This window comes from Microplitis demolitor, chromosome 3, assembly GCF_026212275.2.
Source record: "Microplitis demolitor isolate Queensland-Clemson2020A chromosome 3, iyMicDemo2.1a, whole genome shotgun sequence".
In the NCBI taxonomy this organism is placed as follows: domain Eukaryota; kingdom Metazoa; phylum Arthropoda; class Insecta; order Hymenoptera; family Braconidae; genus Microplitis; species Microplitis demolitor.
This window is the reverse complement of record NC_068547.1, coordinates 22,385,141-22,403,326: the sequence shown is the minus strand read 5'-3', so window position 1 is coordinate 22,403,326 and position 18,186 is coordinate 22,385,141. Positions and strand designations below refer to the sequence as shown.

General features: G+C 28.7%; 3 protein-coding genes across 5 annotated transcripts; 1 reads left to right on the top strand and 2 right to left on the bottom strand.

Moving 5' to 3' along the window:
• Positions 1-228: 228 nt before the first annotated feature.
• Positions 229-2,781, bottom strand: LOC103569743 (26S proteasome regulatory subunit 8). Its single transcript, XM_014441875.2, has 4 exons — positions 2,630-2,781; positions 2,359-2,503; positions 809-1,722; positions 229-724 (listed from the first exon to the last, which is right to left on the bottom strand). Exons 1-4 carry the CDS (start codon positions 2,645-2,647, stop codon positions 584-586), a joined length of 1,218 nt encoding a protein of 405 aa, XP_014297361.1. The 5' UTR covers positions 2,648-2,781; the 3' UTR covers positions 229-583.
• A 440-nt stretch (positions 2,782-3,221) lies between these two features.
• LOC103569745 (putative inorganic phosphate cotransporter) lies at positions 3,222-13,975 on the top strand. Of its 2 annotated transcripts, none has more exons than XM_008547214.3 (5): positions 3,222-3,291; positions 11,307-12,189; positions 12,398-12,717; positions 12,788-13,032; positions 13,529-13,975. In XM_008547214.3, the coding sequence occupies exons 1-5, from the start codon at positions 3,222-3,224 to the stop codon at positions 13,715-13,717; spliced, it is 1,707 nt and encodes a 568-aa protein (XP_008545436.1). In that variant the 3' UTR covers positions 13,718-13,975. The 2 variants fall into 2 exon arrangements, with proteins under 2 accessions (XP_008545436.1, XP_053593605.1); XM_053737630.1 differs by lacking the exon at positions 3,222-3,291 and adding an exon at positions 9,626-10,423.
• LOC103569744 (arginyl-tRNA--protein transferase 1) lies at positions 3,223-17,728 on the bottom strand. Of its 2 annotated transcripts, XM_008547213.3 has the most exons (9): positions 17,396-17,728; positions 17,172-17,298; positions 16,275-16,435; positions 15,634-16,121; positions 15,404-15,559; positions 14,886-15,058; positions 14,430-14,700; positions 14,201-14,344; positions 3,223-9,233 (listed from the first exon to the last, which is right to left on the bottom strand). In XM_008547213.3, the coding sequence occupies exons 1-9, from the start codon at positions 17,496-17,498 to the stop codon at positions 9,228-9,230; spliced, it is 1,629 nt and encodes a 542-aa protein (XP_008545435.1). In that variant the 5' UTR covers positions 17,499-17,728; the 3' UTR covers positions 3,223-9,227. The 2 variants fall into 2 exon arrangements, with proteins under 2 accessions (XP_008545435.1, XP_008545434.1); XM_008547212.2 differs by lacking the exon at positions 3,223-9,233 and having other exon boundaries at positions 14,057-14,344.
• Positions 17,729-18,186: the final 458 nt, after the last annotated feature.

Here is an 18,186-nt window from a genome sequence, read left to right as displayed (position 1 = left end):
CAATTGTGAATTGTCTGCTAACTTCAAGATCGTTTAAAAAATTGCACCTGTTACTTTTTCAATTCTCTACATGCACATAATTTTTTTTTTTTTTTTTTTGTAATTGATTTGTTGAAAAAAAAATCCGAAAATTCTTAATTGTCTGCTAACTTAAGAAATAACTCTAGTTTATTGTCTAAAATAAAAGTAAAAAAAATTAATTATATAATATCATTAAATACATATCAATGTTATTTTATAGTAATTGTTTTATTGAATATTATGATTTGAAATTATTAAAAGTATTTTTATTATGAGCGTGACTGTAGCAGACACCAGACAAATTTTAAATTATTAATAAATTGAATAGTTTTTTCCATTATACACCTAATGATCGAGTGCGATGGATACCAACAAGATAGAATAGTCTTTTTTAACTTGTAGTCGCTGATGACCTAGATGTCACAAAGCGACATAAATAAAGTTAAAAAAAAAATATATTTTTTAAATTATTTACTCTATTTATAATTTAAAATTTGTCTGATGTCTGCTACATCCACACTCATTTTTTATAATGAAAACAGTCAGAAAAATGGTGTAAAAATTATTTCCACAATTTTTTGATGGACATATTCTTCTCCGAGTCTTTTTGCATGACTTTGGCAACAGCCATTTCGAAATCTTCTTGAGTGACATGAACACGGCGTTCACGAAGTGCGTACATTCCTGCTTCTGTGCAAACTCCCTAATAAACAAAAAAAATAATAGTAATTTAATGATTAAAAAATTCAAATCAATGTTTTTAATTGTATATCAAAATAAAGTATACCTTGACTTCAGCACCGGAAGCCCCAGGCATAAGTTCAGCGATTTTCCTTAAATTAATTCCACGTGTCAAATTCATTTTTCTTGAATGAATTTTCAAAATATCAAGTCTGGCTTCTTCATTTGGTGGTGGGAATTCAATTTTACGATCAATTCTACCAGGACGTAGCAAAGCTGGGTCAAGAATATCAATACGATTGGTAGCCATAATAACTTTGATATTTTTAGTTGCTTCAAAACCATCAAGTTGGTTCAGTAACTCCAACATCGTGCGCTGTACTTCGCTATCTCCTCCAGATCCCGACTCGATACGCGAGCTACCGATCGAATCGATTTCATCCATAAAAATAATTGACGGCGCGTGCTCGCGGGCCATCACGAACAGCTCGCGGACCATACGCGATCCTTCTCCGATGAATTTCTGCACCAGCTCGGATCCGGAGACTCTGATGAACGTACACTCTGTGTGATGAGCAACCGCTCGCGCGAGCAAAGTCTTACCAGTACCAGGTGGCCCGTACAAAAGTACACCCTTCGGCTGTGCGATTCCCAGAGCATCAAATAATTCCGGATGCTTAACCGGCAGTTCAATGACTTCCTTTATCTCTTTTATCTGTTTGTCAAGACCTCCGACCATCTCGTAGGTTGAGTCGGGTACTTTTTCAACCATCATCAGCGATACCAACGGATCAACTTTATTGGGAAGAATTTTGTGAAGTGTGTAGCTCTCATTTCTCAAGGCAACACGCGAGTTTGGTGTTACATCATTTATGTCAATGTTTTTGTCTAAATCGACGACAAATTTGCCTTCTGGGTGTACTTTTACTAATACCTTCTTTTTATCCATTGGTTTAACGACTTCTCCGACATAAGAACCTTGTTCTTGGAGTAATTGTAATTCTTCACGTAACATACGCACTGTAATAACAAATAATCAATTATTATTAATAATTAAACATTTATTTTTATAGAGATTGTTGTTATTTGGTAGTAATTAATAATAATAGCAACAGAATAAACTAAAGTCCCCAGTTGATTTGAGATTTTTCTAAAGTATAAAAATAATTTTATTTTCAAACTAAGCGCCAATTTTTCAAAATGGGTTTTAATTATTATTGCTTATTTATCTATGTATTATTAATATTTAGAAGTATTGATATACTAGCAATATTAATTTAAGTTTCAAGTCCGAAAAAATATACCCGGCTTAAAAGACTGGCATTAAACTTTATTTTTATATTTATTAATATGAAACTGAGAGTAGCGGAAGTTGAAAAAAATTTCTTTCAATGAACAAATAAAAAAAAAAATTATTCAAAAAAATTTCACCGAGTTTTTGAAATTTTCTACATGTGCATATTTTTACTTTTGTTTTTGTAATTTATTTAGAGAAAAAAAGATAAAAAAATTTTTGACTGCCTGGTAACTTTCGGATCATCTGACAAGTTATACATAAAAGTAGTAAAATTGTCAGATATCTGTTATAGTTATAGTATTTGTTATTAATAAAATATATGGAAAGTGAAATATAAATGTAATAAAAATAAAAATCACCTTTAGCATTGAGTTCATTTCGCTGAGCTTGTAATCGACGTAAGTTTTGACCCTTCTCCGAAACAATCAATTGTAATTCCTCTATTTTAGTAATATAATATTGTTTAAAACCTTCGCCCTTCATGACCTTATCGTCGACCTCCATCTAAAAATAATAAATGTATTTATTCAAAATAAATATATGAAGTGATTTATAAAAGAGTAGTATTTACAAGTTAACCAAACTTTTATGATGTAAATAATGAAATAAATAAATATACAGAAAATTTACCTTACTCGCGATCGTCATTTTGTCGCTTGTAATAAGACGTCGTTAATTATATTTTAATTAATTATTTTATTTAATTACTCAAGTATATATTTTAATTTATAATTTTATACATGATGTTTAAGAAAGAATGACTTGGACATTAACTTGGACCAGGAGCCTAAAAAACTCGTCACTGTTTAGTTATTTCAGTCTGACAAACTTTGAGTAAAAAAAAAATTTCATAGTAAATTTTAAATTCAAAATCTCCCGCCAATTATTAAGTTTTTTAGTTAACAAATAAAAGTAAATCACGCAAGAAAATAAAAAATTTTGTTAATTTATTTTTTGAAAATTTACTAGTTATTTTTGTTGTAAGAATTATTTATGTAAGATAACTTAAAAAATAATTGGTAATTAATTCAATACAAATTAATGGCAGATTGATAATCTTTGACATTAAAATTGATAATATATGCAATCGAAATAAATAAAATAAAATAACAATAGTTTTATTCAAATACTAAAGTAAATCGGTGAATTTTATTTAATATATTACAGTTGTTTGTTTTATATTTTTTAGTTTGAATATAATTAATAATAAATATATTTAATAATGCCGAGGGGATTTGACGAACAAGGATTTGAAGAGACGCCATTGCTTGGTTTTCCTAAAGAAAAAAAAAGTTTGTACATTTATTTAATATCCACGATACAAATATTATTCGCTACTTGGAGTGAAAAACAAAAAAAAATATCTTCGCCCTAGGATATATATATATTATATATATCAACTATTATTGCATACGTCATCTTTATCATAAAAAAGCCAATGAAGAAAAAAATATGTAAATTATTAAAAAACTTCAAATATTAATTTAATGTGAACTCGGGTGACTTGGCCATAACGCGGTATTAGATACTTATTTTCAAGCTCAAACTTGAAAAAAAAATTTTGAATGTCAAAAGGACATAGAGTTTGAGTTACGCTTTTGTTTATGAAGCCAAAAGAGTGAATAAAAATGTGTCCTTTTGGAATTAGTAATAAGATAAATAGTTATATTTTATAAAATTTCAATCAATTATTTATAAGCTGATAAATACCCCTAATTTAAAATTTTTTAAATTAGTATGACAAAAAAAATTTTTTTCTGCTTTTCACTTCTCTCTCAAGTTTATTCCAATTACAAATTATTTTTAGAGAAATTATTTAAACTATTTCCGAGAAAATAAATAATAATGACACTAGATTTTCTAATTTAATCCTGGCAATAAATCATTTTCTTTACTCTGGTTCTGAAGAAATTTTCTGAAGGATATTAAAATAAATGCCTATCTGATTGAACATTTAAAACTATCCAAGCTTAGTTATACAAATAAATTTGTCATCGTCTTTGGATGTGTCACTTTTATTTTTATTTAAGAATTAAGAGATTACTGTTATGCATTATTATCATACGGAATCTCCAAATCCTTCATGACTAGACGTCAGCAAATCTTCAGCGAAGAAACTATTCTAGTACTCAACAAACATGGATTGTCTTTAGTTATACTTAAAGACTTTACTATATTATTCCTCAAATATTTATTACTTTCCAAGTATTGACGTCAATTAATCCCCGGCACTTAGATAATACTTAAGTAGCCCAAAGCCTGTGTACTTGCAACACCAAGGAGTCTCATTTCTTTCTTCCCTATTTTCTGTCTTACACTTCCTGTAACAACCAATCAGCTGCTTCTGTCCCTTCTTTGCATACTAATTTATTCAGTAAAATTTCACAAATGACAGCCCTTCAATTTTATTGGCTTATTTCTTCCTACCCCTGGGGTATACCTCGATTATTTTATAAACCGAAGACCTGGTGCCCGATGGTTAGTTTTACTTAGATCGTCTTCTTGAACGTTCGTAATATTCAAGTACTTATATTTTAACATAGCCCTTAGAGTTTAACTTCTCGCGTTCAGTTACCGTATATTCATTATTTTTAACTTACAAAAATTATTATCACTTTTCAAAATTCAAATTTTAAATCTTCATAATTAAATTAGTAATTAATTTTTTTGATTCACGTGTTTCAAATTATAATTTAATTTATTTCAAGTGATCGGCTCATAACACAACCGGACAAGTTTGTAAATTATAAATTAATTAGTTAACAATTTTCTACATAGCTTGCTCAGAAATTTACATCAATTGCATGCAACAGCGTGCTTTCAATAACTTATTACTCCGTGAACTGTGCAAATAAAAAAAATTACAGTGCGGGTACTAGTAGATAAATTAATTTTTTTTATCAGATTTTATTTAAATTTAATAATTAAGACATTTATTAATAAATTTAAAATGTTTAAATTCTATTTCTTCAATTGTAACTGTAAAATTTTGGCAGTGTTAGTGCTATAAAGATGAGAACATTTATAGCCTAGCAACGCCAAATTATTTTAGTTGCTTCTTCATCGCTTTTAATTAACTATTTTAAATTACTGTAACTTCAATAGCTACGTACTGCGTGTAATTTAGAGATATAATTAATAATTACATCCAGTACTCAGTCGTTGTAGTTACAACTTCTTCGCTTTACTCTATTTTAAAGTTTATTTAACGATTTTCAAGTACTCTGTAACTCCAATAACTTCATGTTGCGTGTAATTTAGAGATAAAAATTTAAATTGCACACAGCATCAAGTACTTGTGGTTACTATTTCTTCGCTTTACTCTATTTTAAAGTTTATTCAACAATTTTCAAATATTTTAACTCCAATAATTCCATACTGGGCGTAATTTAGCGATTCAAATGTATATTGCGTACAGTATCGAGTACTTGTAGTTATTATTTCTTCGCTTTAATCTATTTTAAAATTTATTTAGCAATTTTCAATACCTGTTACTTCAATGATTCGATTCTAGACAGAGTGTGAGGATAAGAACTATATCTTGAACCAAATAAACTGCAGTGGCTTCTTGATCGCTTTGCTTTACGTCCAACTTTATTTAATAATTTACAATGCTTATTCCATCAATAACATGGTCACTATCCACATTGTTAAGATAAAAATTAACACTGTGCCTAATACCAAGTTATTGTTGTAGCTTCTGCATCGCTTTACTTTATCTCCAACTTTATTTAATAATTTCTACACCGTCGAATTATTCTAATTGCTTCTTCATCGTTTCACTTTATCTTCAGCTTTACTTAATAATTTTAAACACCAGTTACTTCAGTTATTTGGCTCTATGCGAAGTGTGATAATAAAAACTTCACATCTTACCAAATCAATTGCAGTAGCTTCTGCATTGCTTCACTTTATCTTTAGCTTCGTTAAATAATTTTCAATACCAGTTACTTCAATGATTTGGCTCTATGCAAAGTGTGAAGATAAAAACTTCGTATATTGCCAAATCCTTTGTAGTGGCTTCTACGCTGCTTTATTTCATCTTCAACTTTACTTGATAATTTTCAACACCAGTTACTTAAATAATGCGGAGCTACTTTTACTGTTGGCATAAAATTTAACTGAAAAGCAGTACCGTATTATTCTGGTAGCTTTTCTACTGCTTTACTTTATCGTCACCTTTACTTAATAATTTTAAACACCAGTTACTCCAGTTGGTTGGTTCTACAAAAAGTGTAAAGATAAAAACTTTATGGATTACCACACCAACTGCAGTAGCTTCTGCTAGCGTCACTTTATCTTCAGTTTTATTTAATAATTTTCAACTCTAGTTACTCCAAATGTTTAATTCTTGGCACAGTGTGGATAAAAACTCTGTCGAGTGCTAAATAAATTGCAGTAGCTTCTGTACCGCTTTCCTTTATCTTCAGCTCTACTTCATAATTTTCAACGCCAGCTTCTTCAATGACATGGCACTATACACGGCGTTTTTAAAAATTAACGCTCTGTCTAGTACCAAGTTATTCAAGTCGCATCTTCATCGCTTCAATTCATCTTAATCTTTATTTAACAATTCTCAGCTGCTGTAATCTCAATAACTAGATACCGCTCAGGGTATAAAAGTGGAAATTTTATATCATGTGCGTTATCAAGTGGTTGTGATTTTTTTTTCACGTAATTTATCTATTTCATACTTTTGTAATTCCATTTACTCAGTACATTTATATACTACGTTATTAATTCATAGATAGGATTGTTCTGGGTAATTGCAGTGACTTTTTTTTCACTTTCACTTAAATTTAAAATTTTTATTTGTACATATATTTATATTACCTAATATTTGTAGCTTCATTTACTTGGTGTTTTTTGTACCATGTAATAAAATTCATAGTACAGTTGGCACTGGGCAATAGTGGTTGCTTTTTCATCGCTTAATTATTTTATTTATCAGCACTTGTGTCAATTATTTGTCACTTCAGTAAATAGGTACTACTTGTACTGTATATATATATATGTAAAAAATACCGTATAGGTAGTACTCGAGTACTTGTAGTTTCATGTCATCTTTTTAAAGCTTGCAATTAATATTAGGTATTTAAAATTTTTTTGTAACTCCGTTTACTGAGTACAGACTGAACTGTATTGATAAAAATATGGATCACTCTGTACTCTGTTAATTGTAGTTACTCTTTCATCGGTTTGTCAATTAGTTTGTCATTAGGAAAATATTTAATTGACAATGAAAAAAAATTTTAATTAATTAGCGACACCAGAGTCGTAGTTATCATTTTACCCTGTAATTATTTTCATAAAAAAATAAATAGATATTTCAATATTTGTTCATCAGGTTCATCAATCAGTGAAGAAATTTTCTCATCATTTCTGTGAAGTAATTTCAATTACTCAGTATTTCTTGTTTAGTATTTATAAAACTATATATAGAACAAGAGATGCACGGGTATTTGCAATTGTCTTAAGTCACTCGAATATTATCAACGCTTTTTATCATTCAAATTTAATACATATTTTTCCGATGATCATTAATGTAAGATTGTACTTACGATCCCTTAGTACTACTCATACTGTAAATATTTTTAATTTACGTATTAGTAGAACAGGGCAATTGTGGGCTACTTTTTCATCGCATATTATTTATTCAATATTTTTCGTTGGTCATTTGCTAATAATTAATACTAGTAACTCCGAAAACTGAATACCGCCTGTACTATAAAGATTTAAATTCTAGTACGGTCAGTACTCAAGTAGTTGTGGTTGCTGATCATCATTAATTATTTTCATTGGACACTCGTTAATCGTAGTTAACATTGGTAACTTCAATTATGTGGTATTGGTATACTTTATTGGTAAAAATAAAGTGTTACCAATACCAGTTATGGTGGTTGCTTTTTCATCGCATGAAATATTTTTCTTTTCAGCATTTGATCAATTATAAGTACAATATTTGCAACTCTGAAAACTTGGTACCGCTTGTACTAAAAAAATTTTAAATTTCAGTCAAGTCGTTACTCGAGTAATTGTGGCTGCTTTTCATCATTAATTTCTTTCCTTGGACACTTGCTAATAATAATTAACATTTGTGACTGCAATAACTTGGTACAGCCTTACTGTAAAAATTTCAGTTCGGCTGGCACTCGAGTAATTGAAGTTCCATTTTCATCGCTGGAACATTACTCAATTTTTTTTTATCAGATCATTCCCAGTACTAACTTGTAATTACAATTACCCGGTACCACCTGTACTGTATAAAGAAAAAAATAGAGTACGGGTAGTACTGGGTCATTGTGTTGCTTTTTCATCATTGATAAATTTCATTTAATATATACTTACAAACTGGGGTTCCAATACCTTAGTACTGCTTGTACTGTACTTGTAAAACGTAAAACACGGGCCATACTGAGTAATTGTAACTATATTGTTTTTACATTTATTAATTCACAACTGCTTTAATTAATTTTCCACTATGAATTTTTGATTTCAGCACTTCTATTTATAAAATAATATTGGGGCGGTTCAATATTTGTTACTTCAATTACTCAGTACTTCTTGTACTGTATAGAAACAAGTATAGTACGGGTCAGTACTGAGTAATTGTAGTTGCCCCTTCATCGCTAGGACATTACTCAAATTTTTTTTAGATCATCGTCTTTACTAACTTGTAACTCGAATTATCCAGTGCCATTTACACTATTATGTAAAATTATAATGCATGAATGGCACTGGGTAGTTGGAGTTGCTCCTTCATTACTGAAACAAAAATCAATGATTGTCAAAATTTATTAAATAATGTTTTTATCATTACCAATATTAATACTTCTAGTTACCCAGTGCCATTTGTGTTGTAAAATTAGATAAAATTATCACTCATACGGCCCTGAGTAGTTGTAGTTGCTCCTTCACCACTGGGACAAAAATCATTAATTATCAAAATTTATTACATAAATTTTCTTAGATCATTACCAGTTCTAACTTGTAATTCCAATTTTAGTCGATATCGCATGTATTATATTAGATAAAACTATAGTACAAGCGGTACTGATAAATTGTAGTTGCTCCTTCATCGCTAGGACATTGCTCAAAATTTTTTTTACAATTTTTTTTAGATCTTCGTCTTTACTAACTTGTAATTCCAATTATCCTGGTGCCATTTGTACTATTGGATAAAACTATAGTTTAGTACAACTAGTACTGGTTAGTTGTAGTTGCTCCTTCATCGCTGGGAAATTACACAAAATTTTAAAGTAATTAAAAATCGAAATCGATTTAAACAAGTGCTTTAAAGTAACACATTAAATATCAGCGGGCTCATTAATGTGTATCGATTGATACTTTATTGTCGTACTTATATGACAATTAATATTTATAGTACTACGATAAAATGCCAGTTCTGCACGTAAATGTCATGAGATTAATAATTTTATTTATAAATGAATCATTTAAAGGAAATACTTGAAAATTTTCTACTAACTCATTAATTATTTAATATTTCATTTACTATCAAAAACTCGGGTATTATATGCATGTACTTGTACTTACTTTTACTAATGAATATAAAAGTTATGGCATAAATTACTTAAATATATTTACGGCCATAAGTCAAATTAATTTCTTGGAAGCTTTTAAATTTTGACAAAAATTAAAATTTATAAAATTACTTGAGATATTTATGGATATAAAGAGCGTTTATACAAAATATTCTGTTGTTTATTTATGGATTGTGACCTGTACTGTAAATAATGTAAGTGTACTTACACAAGAATGGAAAAATTACTCCCTTCCAAGTTCACAAAAATTTGACATAAATTTATAAACCAGAAAAAAATTGAAATTTTTGTACAGGCTTTAAAATAATTAAATTTTTAACGAAAAATACTAGAAATCGTCACTCTGATTTTTTATTATAATAAATAATTTAATAGAAGTAAAAAGAAAAAAAATTTTATTAACAAAATATATAGAGGGCCTGGATTTTGGCCAGGGGCTGACCATCTGGTACTTGATAATTTTCAAAAATTTCTATCTGTCCTTCCCCAACTTCCATTGTATAAATTTCCGATTAAAACTGAATTTGGGTTGCGAATCTTGAGAAGCGATTTTCAAAACTTTAAAGTACACATAAATTAAAAATTTTTTATTGTTACTGCAGTATACCCGTATTACCTCCTCCCGTATCCTCACCAGGTACGAAATGTGCACTAATCCATTGTACCGGATGCAAATGTACCTCAGTTAGCTCTCGAACATCAGAATTAACATATACCGCTGATGCAAGTTTAACTTTCCGGATTTATTGTGATTTTCGTCATCGAGCTTTTAAATTTTAAAGATTTATTTTTTATAAATTTAATTAATCATTAAGTTTTATTAATAATATGTACAAACGATTTTTTAAGAAATTTAAACCAAGTGAGTTTGTTTAATCTTTTGTTATTGAATTTAAATTTTATTTTTAAAAAATTATTTTTTTCTTTTATTTAAACAGTTGATAAAAAAAAGTTAATTAATCAAATATACTAATTAATTTTAATGATTAATTTATTAGCAAACCAATTAAACATTTTTAAATTTTTAGTAGAACAAATCGCTTTTTCTTTTTTTTAAATTATTCATTCAAAATCAATGAAACAAATTTATTAATTTTTTTTTTTACATAACTCATATCAACTTTTATTTAATTTTCAATGCCGTAATATTTAATACGAGTGTAATCTTATTAAATTCCTAACAAATCTTTTAACTTGCGGTTTATAGTTTAAGTCTTAAATTTCCGTAATCATAAATGTCGAGTTAAATACAAGGTAGTACCAATTATCGTCCTTTTATTACTGTTTTTTTAAATTGACTGATCGCTATTATGTAATAAATTATTACATTCAAAAATTCAAAAATGAGGATACAATTAAATGGAAATTTTTTTTTTTAATTTTTACGAAAAATTTACCGACCCCATGTTAAATAAAAAATTTGTTGGCATAGTAACGAACATTCATAGTTTTTTGTTTTTTATTTTTTTTCTCAAATAAATAATTTCAAATGACATTATCATATTTCACTTGCGCCGATAAAAAAAAATAATTATAATAGAGTAAAAAAAAAAATTATTATTATGATTTGGAGTGAGTAAAAATATATTTTCCCATCAATCAAAATATCTAATCTATTTATTTCGTCTGAAATTATCTGATGAATTAAAAAGAAAATTAGCAATAAAATGTTGATAAAACATGGATGTTAATTATTTTAAATATTTGAATTGGAAATATATATGAGTAATTATTTAAATTTGCAGAATGTTTACCAACACGCGTGGTAATTTGTATCATGATGTTTACATGCTGTTGGATGAACTATATGTGCAGATTACAAATGAGTATTCTCGCAGTCCCAATGATAAAAACTCTTGAAGATAAACAGTTATCACACGGAGCGTGTGTAAGTCTTGAGAATCAAAAATCACGGCGATCTGTATTCATTGACAGCGAAGATTCTTCCGAAGAATTCATTAAAAATGTTAATTATTCTCGCGAACTTTTACCGCGTAAAATAAATGAAACCGAAGTGACCTCGCCGCCAAATAATTATGATAATTTAAATAATAGTTATACGAATACGTTATTACTGGACACGCGTCAATCTAAAAGGACAGGGTTTCATATTTTCTCAAACGCGGCCTTCGAATGGACGCCTTTCATCCGCGGTCAATTGATATCCGCATACGCCTGGGGTAATGTACCGGGTAATTTTATCGGTGGTGTACTTGCCCAGAAATTTGGCCCACGTAGAGCCGTTCTCTGGTCGTCAATTATCGCGAGTCTTGTATCGTTGGCTACGCCGATTCTCGCTCAATTGTCCTGGATTGTTTTACTTTTATCGCGAGTAATTATCGGCTTAACTGGAGGCGTCACTTTTCCAGCGTGCCATACGCTTGTCGCTAAATGGTCACCGCCAAATGAAAAAGGTAGATTTGTTTGGACACTACAGGGCGGGACATTTGGTTCGATATTTCTGTTCGGTATTATTTCGGGCATCGCGGAAAAAATAAATTGGGAAATGGGCTGGTATTTACCGGCATTGATTATGATGGTGTGGATTGTGTTCTGGTGGTTTTTGGCTTTTGATTCACCAGAAGAACATCCTAGTATCAGTGAAAAGGAGAAGTTGTATATTATTGAGTAAGTTTGTGATCTTATATCGTCGTTCTCAGTAGAAAACCGACAAACTTTTTGAAAGTATCGGTTCCCTCTATTTTTGGTCGGAGTTGGGCGGAAAATTCGAAAAAAAAATTTAAGCCAAAACGAATTGGCGGTTTTCTACTGAGATGACGATATATTTTAGTATTTATAAATATTTATGACTAAAAATATAAACTTTGATTTTTAGATCGCTGTCGGGAACGGTTAATGTTGAGAAGCCATCATTCAAAAATACGCCGCTATTAAAAATATTAACATCGATTCCATTTATTTGTTTGGTACTTTGTCACTTTGGAAATGTCTTTTTACTATTTTTCTATCAAAATGGAATGATGTTGTACCAAACTAAAGCCCTGGGATTCAAACTGACAAAAGGCGGAGTGGTGTCAGGATTGCCGTGGGCCAGCAGGGTCTTATTTGCATTTGTGTTCGGTTGGGTCGGTGACACAATTAAACGAAAAGAAATTTTATCTGTCACGGCATTGAGGAAGTGCGCTACTATATTTTGTAAATATTAACTTATTTGTTATGACAATAGCAATATTAATCATAAAGATAATTGTGTATTTTTTTCCAGCGCATTTACTGCCGGGTGTTTGTCTGATAGTTGTCGGCTATCTCGGGTGCTCGTTGGTTTGGGCAAACGTTTTCCTGATTCTCGCGCTCGGGTTCAATGGCGCAGCCTCGATTTCAAATTTATCAAACAATCAAGATCTGTCCCCTAATTACGCTGGATTTCTTTACGGTATTATGAACACGGTCGGTTCACTGTCAGGGATTATGATATCCCCGATTGTTGAAGAAGTTGCTGGCAAGTGGGGGGTAACTATTATTATTATTTAATAATTTACAGCTTCATTACAACCTTGATTACAAGTTACTTGTACTATAAAAATTCGAAAATTATAGTACAGGTAAAATTCAAAAACTTGCAATCGCTTTTTTCGCTTAAATATTTTTCAGCAGCATTTAGTAAATTAATTGGAGACTCAAATTACTTAGTACTTTTTGCACTGTATAATAAAACTTATAGAATAGAAAGTACTTGAGTAATTGTGGCAGCTTTTCATCGCTTAAATATCACTCGTCAGTATTTATTAATTAATAAACTTATTAATTGTAAATCACACTACGAAGTTTGAGAATTTTTGTCCTTAAACTCGTCATTCATTACCAATTAACTTTCGTTTCTATGTTAATTAATACTTTTAGTACGGAAGCTAATTAGTGATTAATGGACGTATCGCAAATATCACACGCTACTCTATCATTAATATAAATAATTATAAAAAATAATTGGATATATTTTTTAAAACAGCATCCTATTGAAAAATGGCAAATACTTTTTTGGATGGGCGCCGTTGTCTGCATCGTTTGTATGGTAATATTTATAATCGGTGGAAGCGGACAAGTTCAAAGTTGGAACGAAGTCCGTTCATCTGACCCCAGTCGACTCGCTACTATAAATACTAATCGACCAGAACCAACATCAACAACAAAAACTTAAAAAGAAATTTGATACTTTGTCTTTTCACAATTATTTTTTGTTGACTATTGAACCCAAGTTTTGAAATAACGTTCGCTGGGTTAAAAAAATATTATTTATGATAAAGAATAATTTTATAATTTGTCGTGGATTGTCAATAGTTTGATGCGGATATTTTTATATTTTTTAATCAAACTCGTATGACAGGAAGTATAGAATGATAGTTTTCTTCTTATATAACACGAGGTAAATTATCGTTATACAATTATATAGCTAGATATATAATAATACCCAATCTGTAACAAACTCACGGAGTATTATTATCAAGGACACTTATTACGTTAATTATAATCTAATAAGTAACAGATAAAAATTTATATTTCTTTTTGTTATTTTTCTATTAATGATTTTTTTTAATCATCAAAACAATAGCCGATGACTTTATATATGTATATTTAGACATATTTATTATTGAGTAAATAATTATAATAATTAAGATCTTACTAGATACATATTGTGAGCACATTTTTTACCAACAAGTTCTGCGTATTCTTTAACTTCATTACTGTCATCTTTTTTATCACCAAACATCCGCCTTATTCCTCTTACATTTTGATATGTCATTTTTCCACGATAGTAAACACGAACCTGTAATTAATTAATTATAATTTATTTTTGTTGTTATTAGTTCTATTGTAATAAAAAATAAAAAATAGATTGTAGATAACAGTACCTGCATTAACGCGTCGGAATTAATGATACCGTCCTCGTCGAGTGCATCCAGATCATCATTAAGTCTCGAGTATTTGGTTTCATTAAGTTTTGGTATGCATTTGTCGATATCAAACCACTTGTAAGTTTCAGGACACAACAATTTTGATGGACGCATTTTAGCTTTGTAACGCATCTTTGGAATCGTGTGAATATAATAACCCATGTAATAATATTTTAAATCGGGTACTGTTTTGTTTAATTCCCTTACCAAACGTACTTCCATTAAAGAACTGAAATAATAATTTTTTTTTTTTTATGGTCTATTAAAGTAGAAAATTACGTAAGCTCGACTGGTTTTTCATGTTTACAACTTATAAAAATTAATGCGGCGATAAAAAAATAATAGTTTGAATTTAAAATGTCTATGACTAATTGCTGGTCTGAGAAAAAATTAAAATGAGGGAATATAAGTTACCTGTAAGTACCGAGCGAAAGAAAAGAGTACGCTGGATCGTAGAAAAAATAAACACTTGATACACATGAAGGTAATATATCTATTACACCAACAGCCATTAATTTATTATTTAGCCAATATTGTTGGTGGAATGAACCATATCCCAGTGGCGGCCCCGATTCTGGTTTCCAGTGCTTTTAAATTTTATTTTATTAATTTTACAGGTGGATAAAAATTATAGTTAGGGTACAAGTACCATTTGTGGACATATGCCTTTATTTTAAGTAATGACTAATTAGTAAATAATTAAAGTATTTTAATTTTTTATTTTTTAAGTGTCCGAAACTGGTACTAAAGTGACCACAAACGGTACCTCTACCCTATTTACTGCCTTGAAATATTTTTGTAAATTTGATTATAACTAGAAAAGAAATTGTTTAAATATTTTTTTTCTAATTGATACCAAAATAATGAAAGATAATTTTTTTTCAAAGCCAAAAATATGTAAAACTTTAAAAATAATTTTAAAAGGTAAATACTTTTAATGGAGTCTTCCCTAAAAAATTAAGAAATGATTGTTTATCACATTCATCTGGTTCGTCATTATGTACAGCGATTTGATACTTTTTAAATAATTCTACACACTCATCTAAAGTTTCCATGAATTCTTCTGAGGATACTCGTACTAATTTCACCTAAAATAATAGAAAATAGCTATATTCACACACTATTAATAAAAAGTACTACCTAAAGTGATTAAATAAATTACTTGTAATTCATTGACACCACCAGTGACAAAATTCAACAACTCATCAATGGTTTTAGGTTTATTTTTATCTTTTTTCTTCTTATAATACGCTTCGATCTCTTCCAAAGTCTTGCCCTTAGCAAGTAAACGGCTTCTAGCTCGCTCGATTCTAATTAATTTAGCTTTTCGCGGCAATCCGCTGTCCTCATGACTCGACGTCGACTCACTGGTAATTTTTTTATCAATTTTACTACACGATGACTGAGATATACAATTAGCATATTCGTTAGTATCTTGCACCATTGTCACAGGTTGCATTTGAGTATTATCAATTTCATTATTTACTTGTTGGCTATTAACATGATCACCGTCATCATGACTATTGTTACAACATTTATCGCGTTTGTTATCACAATCCATGTCCACAGACATTTTTTCTGTCTCTAAAATCTCAAATTTACTTTTCGCAGCATGTTCAGCGTAATCTGGCTCCATTATACTGCAAACATCTAACAAAATGTATCAATAAATTTATTATTTATGGAACGAATCAAAAATAAATGTTTAAATAAAAATAGTTGAACTTGAAATTATCAATTGAACTACTTAGATAGTTATTAATTTATCAATTAAACTAGTTCGATTAATTAATAATTACTTACCTACGTCATTAGGTTTATTATGATGAATTTTAGTTCTTTTATTTCTTTTTTCATTGTAATGATCATCGTCATCATCTTTTTTTCCGTCTTTTAAAAATTTTGTTACGCGTTTTATTATTTTTTTTTGTGATTTGCTGACAATTAAATTTAATGCTTCGCATCTGGAATTAAATGTATAATTAAAATTAATTAATATATTATATTTTTATCTCATCACAGAGTAGTGAAAAAAATATCTGTAGTAATAAAATATAAAACTATTAATAAGTATTGATTAGATTAAAAATTTATAAACAAATTTATTTTAAGTATATGGTGATAATTTTCTTAGAGTATTTAAATATGAATATAAATATCAGGAGTAATTTTTAATTTATCAAAAATTTTGTAAGTTTGCTTTGGAAAAAAAAAAAACTTCCAAAATATAATTAGCGGGAAATTTTAAAAAAGACACTCGAGTTCTGTGATATAAATTACTATCTTTATAAAATCCCAACTGTGTAATTAAAAAATTACTTAGATTATTAATACTAATTAAATTGTTTTAAAGCAGAAAAACAAAGACCTAAATTTATAGTAAATGAATGCGCTGAGAGCGAGAACCCGACCATGACATAAACGTTACTTTTTAAATTAAAATGTATGTAAAAAATGACACGTATTAAAAACGTTTTAAACTGCGACTGAATGAAGAATAAATTAATTAGAAACTTTGTTAAATAAATCTGCTGTGTATCTGAAAGTTTTGATTTAATTTAAAAAAAAACAGCTGGAAATTTTTTTAAATTTTAAACAGAAGTAACATTATGAATTCAAAAAATTTTTTTTTTAATTATTAATTAAAGAGTTTGTGTATGAGAGAAAATTAAAATTTAAAATATGATAATTGGCAATTACTTAATAGTGTACATAGGACAGCATGTTTCATCATTGAGCGGTTTGTAACAATAAGATCCACTTCTCCTCCAGCCTCTGTCAATTAGGGCTTGATAATCTTGAACTGTCAATGAATGCGCCCACATACCTATGAAATATAAATAAAAATAATTAATTATTTAATTTGAATAAAAAAAAAAAAAAAAATAAAAAATAAAAAATATTAAATGCAGTGGATACGTTACCATGTCGTTTGTAGGAATTACGTTTTTTACAGTACCCACATGAATATTTACGTGAAACATCAGTAAAATAATAATCAACAACACTAAACATATTTACTGCCATGGTTTATTGCAATTATCTAATTTATTTTACTAATATAAATGTTAATTTAAATAAATAGTTGCTATATTTATGTACAGTTCAATGAGTAGATGTACAATCTATATATTTATTATTGTATCTGTCATTCAAAAAATGGTCTAATCACGAAAAATAATTAATTATATATACCACACACATTAACATTAGGCTTACGCACTATCGAAAAACAGTTGAGTGAAATTTTTTTTTTATTTTTGTTCTTTATTTATTATCATTATTATTATTTTTATTTATTATTATTATAAAAAACAAGGACGCCATTTTTTCTAGGGTAAAAAATTAATTACTATGTTTTAAATTTGATAATTAATTTAATTTATACAAATAGAATGACCAAAAATTAAAATTTGCATTTAAAAAATTTTCTCACTCAATAATTATTCAAATTATTCTATAGATATTTTAATTACATTAATTATTAATGTTAAAATAAAAATATAACAAATAATTGGAGTGTAGAAAACCGCAGTCTTACCAATTGCTGGTAAAATAAAATTTTGACATGGCGGTGAAATAGTGACGCTGACTGTGAATTTTGGGCGTAATAAGTTTATTCTAATTAATTAAATATAATTTATTACAAAAATTTTAATAATTAGTTGTCATTGTTAATTTTTGGTAGTTAGTATATTTTATAAAGATACCAAAC